This window comes from Parasteatoda tepidariorum, chromosome 3, assembly GCF_043381705.1.
Source record: "Parasteatoda tepidariorum isolate YZ-2023 chromosome 3, CAS_Ptep_4.0, whole genome shotgun sequence".
NCBI lineage: Eukaryota > Metazoa > Arthropoda > Arachnida > Araneae > Theridiidae > Parasteatoda > Parasteatoda tepidariorum.
In genome coordinates, this window is record NC_092206.1 from 102139491 (window position 1) to 102154769 (window position 15279).

The window sequence follows — 15279 nt, forward strand, 5'->3', positions numbered from 1 at the left end:
GGAAAAGTAATTAATTTTTTTTTTAAAAAAAACATACAATAATGTTATTTTGTATTTTAATGAAAAACTATGCATTTAAAATAGTCACCTGTATTCGAGGAACAGAAAATATTTCCGTTAGGCGGACATTGTTGAATTTGAGGACGAGGGATATATTAGATAACCTAGAAAGCGAAATTATTTTTAGTTGGATAAATAGTTTTATTAGTATTGAAAGAACAAACCTTTTTCAATATATTGCATTGGTTTATTTATTTTTCGGAAAGGATTTTATCTTTATTAAATAGTTCAAAGATGCTGGAAAAAAATCAAATATTATTTAAAAAGCACTATAAAGCTATTCTTTCTTAATATCTGTCACCTACAAATATATATGTTGTTATCATTAATAAAATCATTTTTGCAAGCTTTTAATGAGATTAAGAAAGTTTCAAAAAATTATTTTAAGCGCTAAAACAAAATTTTTATAATCTGCGTTTTTGACTTTTAATTTGTAATTTTAGGTTTCGAATCTTCGTTCTAGAATAAAATAAGAAATATTGCTTATATAATTGTAAATAATGCTGTATGAAGATGAAATTTAATAATTTCATATTATAGTGCAATGAATTAAACTTAGAATAGAGCACCAACATAGTCTCGACAGGCGAGTATTAAAACTAAACGTATGTAACTAAATGTATGCATAGATTAACGAACGAGTATGTAAACGAGTAACTAAAAGTATGCATAGATGTATGCAGAGGTAAATCTGAACAATGTAGTACAAATTTCGTACGCACACATTTAGCTTAATTTAAGGGGGAAAAAAAACTGTCCGGTCATAGATAAACAACAATAAAAAACCCAAAGTATTTCTTCATTAAATCATCGAATTCTGTGCCTCATGTTTGATGTCAATATTCCGAATCAAAGCTGAACTTTTCTGAAAATCCCTCTCTAATTAGCAGTCAATTCTCAGCCCCCTCAACAAATAAACATGTTTATTTCATAATATTGAACAACTCTGTTCATTAAATCGATAAGATTTAAAGGGAATAAAATTCAAAATAATATTTGTCCATTCGAGTGCATTAGCAGTTTTCTTCTTGAAGAATTTCATTTTACATCAACAAAAATTAATTCCAGTTAGTGGTAACAATGAATAAATTTAATGTGGCCTAAAGTGTGAATTAAAATTCAAAATTTAATTGAATTCTAATTAAAAAGCGTTTTTTTTTTATATAAGTCGAATACATACTTTGCATACTTTTCTTATTGATACTTTTAATTGTGTAAACATTTTCTGGATATGTTTTTTTATGTAAAAATTTAATAGACAGATGCTTTCCTTTATTTTTAAAAAAATAATTTTTTTTCTTCACCATCTAGTATTTTAAGAGAAACCACATAAAAAATTAACTCTTTTTTGCCAAAAGTGAACACCGATTTAACAAATTAGTGTTCTACTCTTTCCAAACTAAGACAAATACCTGTGATCAACTATAGTCATTTAAAATTTGAAGAAATAAAGTGTTTTTTTTTCTTCTTCTATACCTTCAAAATCCATTGTGTGCCAACAGGGAAGCACAAAAGCATATATTTAAATTCATACATACTATCGAGATATATCCAAAAGCATACTTTTGGTTTGCACGAATAATTAACCTTCTAAGCACTTAAAACTCGAGACCATTAAATAAGAGTATGAACATAGCTGAAAAATAATCTTTTAAATAGAGTAAGAAACAAAATGAATTCTCAAATCTATATTTACTCATTCAAATTTTATAGAATACGGCTCTACTAAGTTTTTAATTCAAATCGAAGTACTTTGGTATCAAGTTTAGGATATACTGATTTAAATGAGCAACGTAAAATAGCTGACACCAAATTGGAACGATAAAGTGATTGGGTGGCACGACATAATTGCTGCCTCTGTGGATATCATCCGTTGTTTAATTTATTTATCCCATAACACTTTAAATTTCTTACATTTAAGTTCACAAAGTTAAGGCAATTGTTGGCTCGTTTTTCTTTACCTTGAGATACCCCGCTTTGTCCTTAAACAACCATTCAAAACCACTAAGCCTAAGTGAGAAATAGCACTGAATATAGTTTCATGCAATTTAATTAACATCCTTTTTGACAATTTTTATCTGTTATGTTAGTATTTTCAAGCGAATAAATTATCCCAACAATATATACACTTAACTTTATGTCAAGGTAATAAATAATAGAAGAAAAAAAGGGACCGAGTCTCTGGAGCGTTTCCTGTCTGTTAGAGTACAGTCCACTTAGAAATAAACTTTTGGAAAAGACATACAGGTAGAAACACCATATAAAGTGGTTTTTTTTTAAAAATATAAATTTTATCCTAACATTCCATTTTATTATCTTTGATCAACACTCTTTAAAATTTCGAAGATCGTTATTAAAATAAGTTTCAGTTTAGTTTAATTCAAATATGTACATACACTTAATTTTAACTGAATTCTTCGGTATTAATGAGAATAACTTTAATGACGTAAGTTTTTATTTCATTTTATAAACTCTGAATACAATCTCATAAAATAATAGCAGATTTTGAAGCAAAGTTAGACACATTCTGTCAGAAGTTTAGAATGACTGCAACACTATGTTTGGACGAGAACCTAAAACAAATTAAAATCGGTTCGTTAAATTCTTTCGGAGTACAGACTTGTATTTATACGATAACTGGAATTATATGTATTTTACATAACTTAATTCAATGCATAAATTTTATACTTACTGACACCATTCAGATACACTACTAGGTGCTGATGAATTGCACTAAAAAGAAAATTTCAAGTTGTGTGAGAACTCGTCATCGTATATATTGTGGGAAACAATTCATTTTCATATAAAAAAAGTCTAAACTGCAAGTATATATGCTTAATTCAATAGCATTTTTGAATGACGTTCTTGTATATGCTTTGTCAAGCATAATAAATCCAATAGAAACGAAGAGGGTATCTCCAGGGGTGAAGAGCGTCATGAATAAGTGCTGCCTTTATGGAGGACAGAAAAGTTCCAGTCCAATATGGCTGCCTTGATCAATCAGTAACCTCAAACACACAACCATATAAAAAGTTGCTCGTTAACTTCAATTATTTTTGTCTTATTAATAGTTTAATGTTTCCCATGTTAGCAAGAAGACTTTACAGCAGTTGGTCCCCAGCCCCCTGGAACATTAAATTATTTCCGCTTTATTTACTATAGTGCATTTCTCTCGGGTTTCTATGGATGAGAGGTCAAATGGGAACTGAGATAAAATTTAATCTGAAAAGAGCTTGAAACTAGGATCTATTACGCAATGCTGCACCCATAGCTCTCATGTAACTGTATTTTATTTTGAAAGCATACATTAATATGGCGTTGGCATCCATGATAGCCTGCACATGCTTTTTCACCAATTTTTGAGAGGTTGCCATGGGAATTCTCTTCTAGGTGTCCAATACAGCTGAAGTAAGTGGACGCAGTGAGGATGGACGATTTGACCACTTTCGTAACCTGCTTTCTAAATCGTCCCAAAGGTGTTCAATGGAATTTAGATCGAGACTCTGAGAAAGACAGTCCAATTTATGAACTCGTCACGTTGCAAGGGATTTTGCTAAAATTATCAGGTTTTGCACATTTCTATAAATATGATTATGGATCATTGTGATGTAAAAATGCTATTGGTATGGTCAATAATTTTTAAGCATGTTTAATCTGTCTGTCTGAATGAAATTTACTTCTACCTCTCAAATCATTCCCATTTCCCGACATAACGAAACTTTCAGAGCTTTCTTCAAATTCCTCTGTAAGGACGGAAAAATGATAGTCATAGGACTCATAGTAGTTTTTTTAAGTAGTTTATACACTTCTTTAAGAAAAAAATTATTATTGTTGTGGAATATTAATCTTAACATACCAATTTGTTCAGCTTTTAAAGTTTTAAGGAGAAATAATTTAAAAAGAAAAATAATCCATGGCAGAATGGGTCAATGGGTTGCACTCTCAAGACCATGCCTCAATTTTCCCTAGTGTTTGACTATCTGGTAAAATACTGAACGAAAAGAAAATATATCTGAATCTCTACACTTTTTAGAAACGATCCATATTTCAAGGAGTTGTTTCCCGTTTATTAAATTGTGATGCGTCACATAGAAGTCCGCTTGAATTTCTATGTTTTCAGTTACATTATTAGTATACAATGCTTACAGCCGATTAGAAAAAACCATAAAAACAAAAATTACTGAAAAGAATGAGTACCGTAACTTTTCCCACTTCCTCAATCGTAACATCATATATTCTTTCACTGAAAAAGAATATTTAATATTTAAAATCTCATCATTAATCAATAAAACAAACAAGTATCTTTATGCATCATTTTATAAAATGAATCTCATATTTAATTTTTAATTACCTCAGATTAAATTTAATTTGAGGGAAAATCAGTTTCTATTATTTTTAAGTTATAAAGATAAGGTGATTTTTTTTAAAAACGATGCATTTTGAGAACGAAAATGGTTAAAAAAATTAGATTAAAATTACTTGCGATTGATATTGATTTCGGGATATATTTTGTACATATTTTAATAATCAGCATTAAGATAGAAACAAAACTTAGGCCTATGAAGATTTTATTTCAAATAGGTAATAAGTCTAAAATCATCTTTAAGAACATCAGTGTTCAAAATATCGGGTGGTGACTTTTTACCTCTAAAAATACTATTGTAGAAAATATCGGGCAGGTGTATACCAGGCATTTGGCGCTGTACACAATGCTTGAGCAATATGTGAAATGTTTACTTATGTAAAATATTTCCTGTTTGTTACCTGTTAATAGTAACAGAACTGTCATCAGTTTAAACAATAAAGCATAATAAATGCCAAAATAAATAATTTTAAAATGTCACATGCATTATCAACTAAAAACTGACAATATTAATGAAGTATGAAACAGTTTAATTTCTGCAAAATTAAAAATCCAGCGCTTTTATTCAACGCCGAAAGTCTCAATTGATTTCTTGCATCCTTGCTTAAACTTTTTGGGCATAAGATATCAGGGCTTAAATATGGTTTGCAGAACTTATTTTGTATTGAACAAGTTGTAAATAAAACTTCACTGATTAATTATTAACTTTTGAAAGTTGATTACAGCAATGCAACATTATTAGTCTCTATGAGCAAAGAGTGGTGAATTTGTAACTTAGAAGAAATAAGTATTTATTTGTATCTGAATAGAAGTAATATTAAATATACTCACTAATATAAGCTAAGGTTCATAAGATAAGCTTAAATACATTCATTTATACTAAAACCTCTAGAGCTTGTTAAATTTCAATTTTTAAATATCTGATTCATAAATTGAAAGAAGATGCATAAAATTAGATAACTTTTCAAATTTATATGCATGATTATGTATGCACAAAGAGTATGATTTAGTATATAAAAGTAAACAAAAATTGTGTATTTATGCAAGAAAATGTATAGGGGAGAGCGGGTCGTTAAAGGCCGCTGGATTGTTTAATCGTACTATCCGGTCTTGCCCCCTTTATCGCGTGTCTATAATGAGTTCATGCAATTCACTAGAAGAAGATAACTACATCCAAGGTGGAAAAAATGAATACCCCTTTGAATACGGTCTTGACTACATCACATATAAATTGCATGCATTATCTTCTTAAATTGTCATATAGAATAGAAATGCCTGCTACTTTTCCCCCTGAATAGAATTTTTAAATTTCCCATAGAGTTAACACGTGCGCCTAATCTCAGGCCCTTAGTGGGATAAGATCGGGTGATTTGATTTTTTCTAGAAAAAATCCTTTATTTAAACAGTATGTCTTTTCAAGAATGATATATTGTACACAACTAAATAATGAATATCTTGATTAAATCTGACAGTTTATACTACTTTACTCAACGATACAGTTTATACTACTACTTATACGACTTTACTCCACGTTCCTCAACATGTTGGAAAAATAACGTATGCACAGTGGACCAAATAAAAAAAGATTTCACCCTAAATAAGTTTTGTTGAAATAATCCGATTTTTATCAACTAATTGCAAATATTAATGGTTCAAAGGGGGACTTTATATAGGCTCATTAAATAACTCTAACTATGAATCAAATTACAAAATTAAACTCGAAAATGCAATTTTCTGCGCATTTAATCTTATCTCTGGATTTTTTTAAGCAAATTAATATTCTGTTGCATACAATTGCAAAATTCGTTTATTCAAAAATAATTCCACGCAAAAAATAATTTTTAATCAATTTTTTGTATTATTATTTTATTTTATAGTTATTAAATTTAAAATTGTGAGATATACAAATGTTTGTACAATTTTAAACTTCAAATGAAATTAACAAAAAAGGCTCAAACTTTCGAACGCTCTCTTGACTAAACCATTATTTCGAGATTGTTGGCGGTTAACACCCATATTTTGATAGTAAAATAACTAAATTCGGGGGGTAAAGAAGGTATGTTTATTCAGAGAAAGAGAGAGAGAGTATGTTTTTGTATCTGATTTCATATCTTTAAAGTTAACATTAATTAATTAGCTTAATTTATGTCACCCTTCTGACCCTATTTGCCATGCCGTACAAATACTATTCCACCTCACACACAAAAAAATTTTCTATACTTGGCTAGGATTGAAAATTTACTCAAGATTGCATGAGCGTTTTGAATGTGAAACACATCCAATTTTATCTTATATATCAAGAGTTATTATTTAGTCCTTATATTATTCTGCTTTACTGGGTTCCCAGTCATGTTCGGATTAAAGCCGATGATTCCTTTTTATTAGACATTCAGTCCTACATTCAAATTCCATGGCAGAAAACTAACCATGCGAGATTCGTTCTTTATGTTCTTTATTCTTTATGTTCGCTAATTCCCACAATAATGTAATTAACTTTGCCTCCAATACACGCTAGTTTGGCACAGTTCTACCGATAAGTGTTCAATTCTTCTCTTATTATTTCATAACTGATAAATTTGTTTAGTAGTTAAAAAGTCAATCTCCCCAAAATCTTTTCTTCCCTTCCGATCGCGCTTATCTCTAATATAATAATGTGAAAACTTTATATAAAAATTACGCAAAACTTACTAAGTAAACGAAATTTATTTTTCCATTTTTTCAACTTTTCTTATTTGTTTATTAAGACAGAATTTATATTCAAAGAGATTGCAAATAATATCTTGCTTATGTTTGCCAAGTACAACTGATGCCTTAATTATTTCCTTACTATCACAACCGGCAAAAAAAAAAAAAAAATTCAGCTCTTCTTCCGAGGTTATATAAGAGATTATATTTTACATATGCATGGATTTTTTGTCTATGTCTTTGGTGACTTGGGGGTGGTGGGAGTGAGTGGGTACATTTATTGTTTTCAGAAAACTGTTCGTCTATTTTAAGTTTTATTCATTTAAAACTAAATATACATGCATATAAAAGATAAATATACATACATATACAAAGATAAACAAACATATAAAAAATAAATATACTTAAAAAATAATAAATATGCAAATAAACATAAAACTTAAAGTAAACGAACAGTTTTCTAAAAATAAAATGTGTGCCCTCTTATACGTTACGCCTATGTTTGGCGATAATAATCACCGTTATACAAATAAATATTTCGAAATTCAACAATATCTTTATTAATTTAATTAATTGCATCATTAGGACAATCAAGACGTTTCGATTTTAAGGGAAGAAACAGGATCATAACAAGCTATTGAACTTTCTAAAAATAATCCACCAGGGGATCATTTCAATTTGATTTTTATACTTACAGATACTAAAATCGAGTTATTCATATACCATAAACAAGAGATCAAACCATACAAAAATAAAATATAAAAATAATTTAAGTTAATTGCGTAATAAAGTTAGAAAAATTCTAAAAAATACCACATGTACTATTTAAATAACAAGCAAAAAATCTCAATAATTTATCGTATCGAAACACCATTGTAAAAGTATTATCGTGCTGAAGGTATGAATCGTAAAACCATTCCTTAAAACTTTAAAATATTTAAAATGGGTCTCTATAGCGAACTTTTCCTCTTCTTATTTCCCAACTTGTATTCAATTAAAATTTTTTTCATTTATATATATATATATATATATTCAAAATCTTCCATCCAATTATAGTATCTTGCCTTTATATAATTTCATAATTTCACAAAATTTTTTACATTTCAAAAAGACAAGATATGCAACCAAAGAATATAATACAAAATGAAAACGCCATCATTCCACCCGGCGAAAGCATTTTAAAAAAATCGCACATCCATCTGAATCTTACAATCATTATGTAACGCAATCACCCTCTTCAGTCTCAGAAATTGTGTGATCTCAAAGGAATTTATTTCAGTAATTAATTTATTTCTCACCAAAATCTAATGAATCATAGAAAAAGTTGCTTCAGAAAAAAAAGCATAAAAAATCAATTTTTTATCGATATTTAGATACGATTTAAATCCGTGAAAAAAGTAACAAACTGATTCAAAAGATAAAAAAGTGCTTCAATTGTTTTTATTTTCTTCTGATTTGTCAGATTTTATTTAACTCTTTTTTACAGATTTTTGTATAATGAATTACTTTGAGATGCCCAATAAGTTGGTTTTTACGAATTCATTTGTGACAAAGATTCCTAGCGAACTGAATGCAGAACAATCTGTTACTGCAAGAAAACTTTGTTTGAAAGTTCTTACAATTTTTTTAAAATAAAAAAATACAAGGTTTTCAGATTGATTTCAGTAAAAACATCTTTGCTCAAAAGATAGTTCCTCGATTGTAAGTAAATGAAAATATGTTTTTGAATTTGAAAAGATTTCTTGTATTTTAATTATTCATTTTAATAGAAACTCACAAGCATGGGTCTGCACATTGTTCCATACAGTGGGATTGTATTTCGTCAGGAACTAAGACAACAGCTGCAAGCAGAATTTCCGATGATTTGTTTTAATTATATAACAATAGACAAAATGAACAATAAAGTGCTTAAACAATAGGTGAAACAGATAATTTGTTCACAAAGCTTCAATTAAGTCGAACACGGACACTGCGAGCTCTGATTAACGAGACGTGGGATTTAATGATTAACTGCTTAGTTTAATTTTAAAAATTCTACATAAAACTAAGTTCCTATGAACATAAATAAAATTTAATGAGAACTTTTCGTAAACTTCAGTAAAATTGCTTTGTTAAGGCTACTGAAAATAAAATTGATCGTTTCATAACATTTCATTCCCTTCAAACCCTTTTATTCGAGTTATGATTTAAAATGAAAAAAAAAAGGACAAAATGTCTATAGCTAAGCAATGATTATTACTTATCAACTTTTTTTAAGATTTCACGGCTTATAAAGAATGAACTATAAGCTTTGAATGAGTCAGCTTATATTTTTCTATTCATATGTTTGTGAGGCATTTTTGATATCATGAACACACAATTTTGATCATGGATAAACGTAAACCGAAAAAAAGTCTAAAAATGTTAAATGTAGAGATAATACATTGAATGCTATAAGTGTTGTGAACAATTACAAAGGAAATCACCGCGTTGCAACCGCAAACAAAGCTACAAATGTTTTGCTTCAGTCTAAAGAAAAAATAATTTAATTTAATAAATATATTTTTAAACATTTTTCTTAGAGTTATTTTCATTCTAGCTTTCATTTTTTTAATAATTACGCCTGATATGGATTTAACGATTACCCTGATTGAATTACTGTTCTGCCTATACACATGTTCGACTTTATAGAACTCGGAAAAAAAAACAGATGGTACACTCTGAATAATTTCTGATCTGATGCTAGGATTTTCCCGAACTAAGAATTCCTATTATCACTACTTTATGGTTAAGTCATGCTCTAATTCCTCTATATTTACTTGCTAGATAGATTTAAAAGCATAAATTTGGATTTTAGAGAATAAAATGAAATAGTCGGGATTAATAGGGGCAAGAAAGTGCGTCTTTTTTTTTTGCGTCGGAAAATGTAGCACCATAAACCACCCGATTTTAAGATTTTTGGTTAAAGTTCTAGCATTTTTTCCATAAAAATGAAAGGGATAAACGAAAGATTGAAATTCTCTCTCCCGATTCACCCTACAGTCTTGTGGTTTTATTATGTGGGCGAAAAGTATAGTCTATTATATTTGACCTCTATGGTCAAAACATATGAGAGTTGATAATTAAGTTGTAATGGAGATTAAGGTTAGTGAAGAGACTTTTTAAAAATCTACAAAAGAGTTTGCGAAGAATCTTTTTGAACTCTTAGATTTCTTATAATTATTATTAAAATATGAAATTTAGCCTCCATTTTGAATAATACATGAAATAATTTGATTGAAGGGGAGAAGGATCACCCTTGAACAGTTTTCTAAACATTTTATAAATTCTTTCCTTTGAACTTTCTTTTAGTGTAAATTAAACAATTCATCGAAAATTTTTATGCTTTTCTTTAACTTATTTATTCAAATGAGGTAAAACTGAAAATGTTCAAATAACTGTAATTTCTAGAGTGTTTTGCCATGTAATCCGCAGACGGAGCAGAAAAAAAGTAAGAAAATTTCAGCGTATAATCCGTCAGAACAATCTGACTATTCGTTTAGCTCAACAATCTATTTTAATTTATGACGAAAATGCATAAGCCCGTCTCACCGACAGAAACTACGACACGCTTTAACGTAAGTGTATTTGCTGAGATATCTGCCTTGCGGCTCTTGCCCCTTCAACGAAATTATTCGCCATAAAGTTACAGGTGAATACTTCTAAATTAGTGAAAAAATAAGTTGGTGACTGGAGTTATGTGCTGTTAACATGACTGTTCAGTAGAAATTCCTTTATTTGAGATTGTAGGAGGCCTGATACCTCCTCATTTTTTAACAGTTTTTGCAGTTCCAAGGAAACTAATCTGTTGGCAGAGTTCACTGGAGAGTTCTTAGAGCTCGTTCTACTGGAATGAAAGAGATTACATATGCGAATTCGGGGATGCGGAAGAGAATGACGAGTTTTTCGTCAGTTTTCGTGGCGAGGTTCTAGTTCACTTACCTAAATTCGCATACGCGAAGTGAATGGTCCTTTACACTTCGTGAAAGTCGATTGAAAATTCGCAATGTTGTTGTTGCTGTAGTTCATTTACGTCGCACTAGAGCTGCACAATGGCTATTGGCGACGGTCTCGGAAAAATCCCTGAGGATGATCCGAAGACATGCCATCACAATTTTGATCCTCTGGGGATGGCGCCCCCACTTCAGTAGCCCGACAACCTGCACGCGAAGTCGAGCACTTTACGGTGAAACAGTATGCCGAGGACCAAGACCGCACACCCTCGGTCCCTACGCAGATTGACCCAAGCGGTCACACACCCGCACACTGACCGCAGACAGTGATGGTTGACTTCGGTGAACATGCTGGGAACCGTGTCTTAACGATTATTGTGGGACTGGAAATTCGCGATATCTGAAGCCCAGAAAATAATTTCTACAGATCATCCGCAAACGGCATATTATTCGCAATGAAGTTTTTAAGTATGCAATCCGCGGATTATACCCAGTAAATTACTCTAAATGAAAAAATTATTCACTTTTTTAAAATTTAAATAACATTTCTCAAATGCGCCCCACATCACTTATCTTTGAACAGTTTAGATGCACAACAGCTTGTTTAGACAGTTTTAATCTTACATAATTTTAGATTCAAGAGCTAAGAACAATCTGACCATTGCATTCAAGGAAATAGCCGAACTTGTTGCTTCAGATGGACAAGTGATCTCCCTTACAATATCATAAATTTCAAGTATTATATTTAAATTGAGTTCGAAAATGTCCCCCTTTTCCCTACTTTTATTTAATACTCTTTTATTTACAAAAAGAGCTGTTTTAATCCTCTCAAAAGATCCATCATAAGGGGAAGTAATGGAATTGATCCCTTGAACTATCATTACTTATAAAAATGTGTAAAATTGAAAGATAAGAAATTTTAAACTCAATAGAATATTTTCGAAATAAGATTTATAACAATATTCGGAATTTTTCGGTTAGCCTGACGCTAAGAAATTCAACTATTTTTTATTTAATTTATTTTCCACTCTTTTATTTTATATAGTTTTTTTATGAACTTTCATTTTGTTCATTGTTTAAAAAAGAAATTAAAAAATGCTGGAAGAAAAAGTCGAAGTTGGTGGTCTACATTTATATTTTTTGCGACTTTTCGGTTGCAACTGGGTTGCTGAAAAGTACCCAAATTTTATTTTAGATAATGTTTCGTCTCATAGATATCACTTCATTGTTAAAAACTGAACAATATAATAATATAACGTAAAAATGTTTTTAACAAAGTACCATGGGAAAAACCTACTTGTAATATTCATTATGTAGAAAAAATATGCTTTTAATAATAAAGTAGATTTAGTATTTTATTTTAAAAAAACCGTTTGGTAAATCAATAAAAAGCAGTGAGGAAAGTCATATTGATCTTGTGAACAAACTATTAAATCAATTTTGGAAGTATGCAGTCTATTATTGATATACGAAATAGTTTCATATTTTAGTTAAATAACATTTCTTCTCGCATTAAAAATCTTAAGCGACGCTGTTTTAGGTTGGGTGTTTAGGTTTATGTTACAGTTTGTTTTTCAATGCAGAAAATATAAATTTTAGAAATTTAATTTATGAAAGTGAGCAAAAAATGTACTGAAAGTGAGGTAAAATAAAAATCATTTGGGTAATTAGTTCAAAATGCTTAACTATTAAACTTGCAATAAAAATTTTTTTTTTAAAAAATGTGTGTGCTGTATAGCTGCCTGAAAGCAACAGAATTTAGGTGTTAATTTTTGTTGCTCAACTTGACTCAGAATTTTATTTATTTACTATTTTTTCGAAAATTTATTTTGTTTGAAAATAATGGGACATTTCAGTAGTTTTTCCACGCTCACTCTTTTCCTTACTCTTTGCTTAATATAGTAAAAAAATGCTTGAAAATGAAAAAATTAAAAAATTAAAAACAATGTGCTATTTATTTAGAAATTGTGCTCTGTTTTTATGTAAAATATCGAATTTTTACGAAAAAGTGATAAGTAATAAGAAAAAATTATAAAGGCTGGTAAGAGAATCCTCCTAATTTAGTTTGAGAGAAATAAAGTGTGTTAAACGTTAGTTTTTTCAAAATTATTAATTGTTTAAAAAAATGAAGCAAATCAAGTAAAAAAAAATAATATCGAAGAAAATGTGTCGATGAATAATTAGTTTTATAAAACTAATCATGTATATAAATAGCCCAATATATGATGTATTAGTAAGTAAACCAATTGTCATTATTAGCTATTATCTATTATTAGTAATTATTACAAAAAACGTAATATTGACATGTTCGCACTAACCTCACAAAAATATTTTCCGACTATCTCCACGAACTCATTTGTTCAGTTAAACTTATAATTAGTTGGTTAAAAAATTTGAAATCAACAGTAGATGTTAAAAAAATCGATAAGCGCATTTATTTGTAGCATTGGGCTTCCTATTATTCGAAAAAACTAATTAAATTAGTCTAAAATAGCAACTGAAAAATAAGCTAGGAATTTTTTAACACTCCATAAATATGTAATTTACTATTTAAAAATCAAGTGTGTGTTTGATGCTATTGTAAAGTAAAGTGCATTTTTGCCAAAATTTAAAAAGATATTTTGACTCATAAAAAGATATTATTCCTCTCGTCACCCTCCCTATACTTTCTTTACCCTCAATTTCGTAGTTTAGATGCTTGGAGTAGTATTTTATGTAGTTTTAAATGCTATAATCCAAAATTTGTAAGAAATCGGATAAGTAGATCACGAATAATTTTTTTTGAAATCTTATTGCCTGTAATTTTAATCATTTTATGAGGTAATAAGAAAGATATATCATAGAATTATTTTTTATTAATTCTTTAAATCAGTTCTTTATCAGTTCAAATATTTACATACCAACTGAAGCACAAATCTCTAAAGTTCAATTTGAAGTTATTTTTATAAATAGTTTAATAATAGATTTAAAAAAATATATGTATAAACAAATATCAAGTGAAATAAAGTAAGTACATACATTGATTGCAGATCCTCTCTCTGTGTGGGTAGTTTATTACATAAGGAATACAGGAGTCTGCCTTCTTCAAACGCTCAACAAAACAGGATTGCAAACAGTCCTGATATAAACATAAGGTAAAAATTGAGAATACAATGAAATGAATAGTGTTTAAGAATAATTCATGCGTTACTCTTCTTATTAATGCAATTTAATGGTACCACAGTAATAAGTAAGTACCTTCTTTTCAATTAACAGTTCCTCAGTAATTATTCCAGATAAGTGCTTCACAAATTTCCAAAATTTTAATGAAACAGCACAAAAAAGAAAAAAAACCTCTCATTGGTTGCGTGGTTTTCAACAAAAACTTTCTTCAGGAAAAATTGAAACTGTGGCTTATTATTATGTCTGTCTAAGCTCTTAAATTCTTCCGAACTATAAAAAAAAGAATGCTTAAAAACGGCAAATAAATGTTTGAGATTGTCTGAACCTTCAGATTCCGATACTAGCAGCTCCCCAAAAAGCTATGGCTTAATAGTTGCCTCTGTGATTTATACGCACGCAGCCGATTCTGTTTCCCTTTCCCTGGGGACATCTAACCAAGTAAAAACATTTTGATGGTCCCATCAAATTTTTTGATGGTTTAAGTTGGTTTCAGGTCCAACATCATTTGATGGTCACCTTCATCCAACATTTTCCATCATACGTTCATAAATTTTAATGTGCCAACAAACTTCCATCATTTCATGATGGTAAATGCTACTTTAATACCATGATGGTTAACCATCAAGATAAATTTGATTCTCAGGGACCAACATTCCATGATGATCCGTGATGGTCCATAATGTTTCCAATTATACATTTCTATGATAGTTTAATGGGAATTCTTGTTGGTTCTCAGGAATATACCATCAAAACAATTTTTTTAAATATTGGACCATCATAAATCAGTCCGAATTCCTACATTGGGATGATTGTTGTTCATGATCGTTCCAACATTTAATTTCTACGAAATTATGATGGATATTTCTGATGGTTCAGCATGAACAAATTATCAAACATGAACACATCAATCTTATATTGGATCATCACCGAATTCCAACAATGCTTTTTATGTTGGTCACCATTAAAAATATAATAGTTCATGGTGAAATTATTGATGGTTACTATCAATATTATGTTGGTCCGTCAATGGAAAACCAT

At 29.5% G+C, this 15279-nt stretch overlaps 1 protein-coding gene across 1 annotated transcript in view; it reads right to left on the bottom strand.

Annotated features, from left to right (window-relative positions):
• Positions 1–337: 337 nt before the first annotated feature.
• Positions 338–15279, bottom strand: part of LOC139425311 (degenerin-like protein asic-2) — a 46127-nt gene continuing 31185 nt past the window's right edge. The window contains exon 8 of the mRNA XM_071179297.1: positions 338–361. Coding sequence (XP_071035398.1) covers positions 338–361 — 24 coding nt within the window. The remainder of the gene's footprint in view (positions 362–15279) is intronic.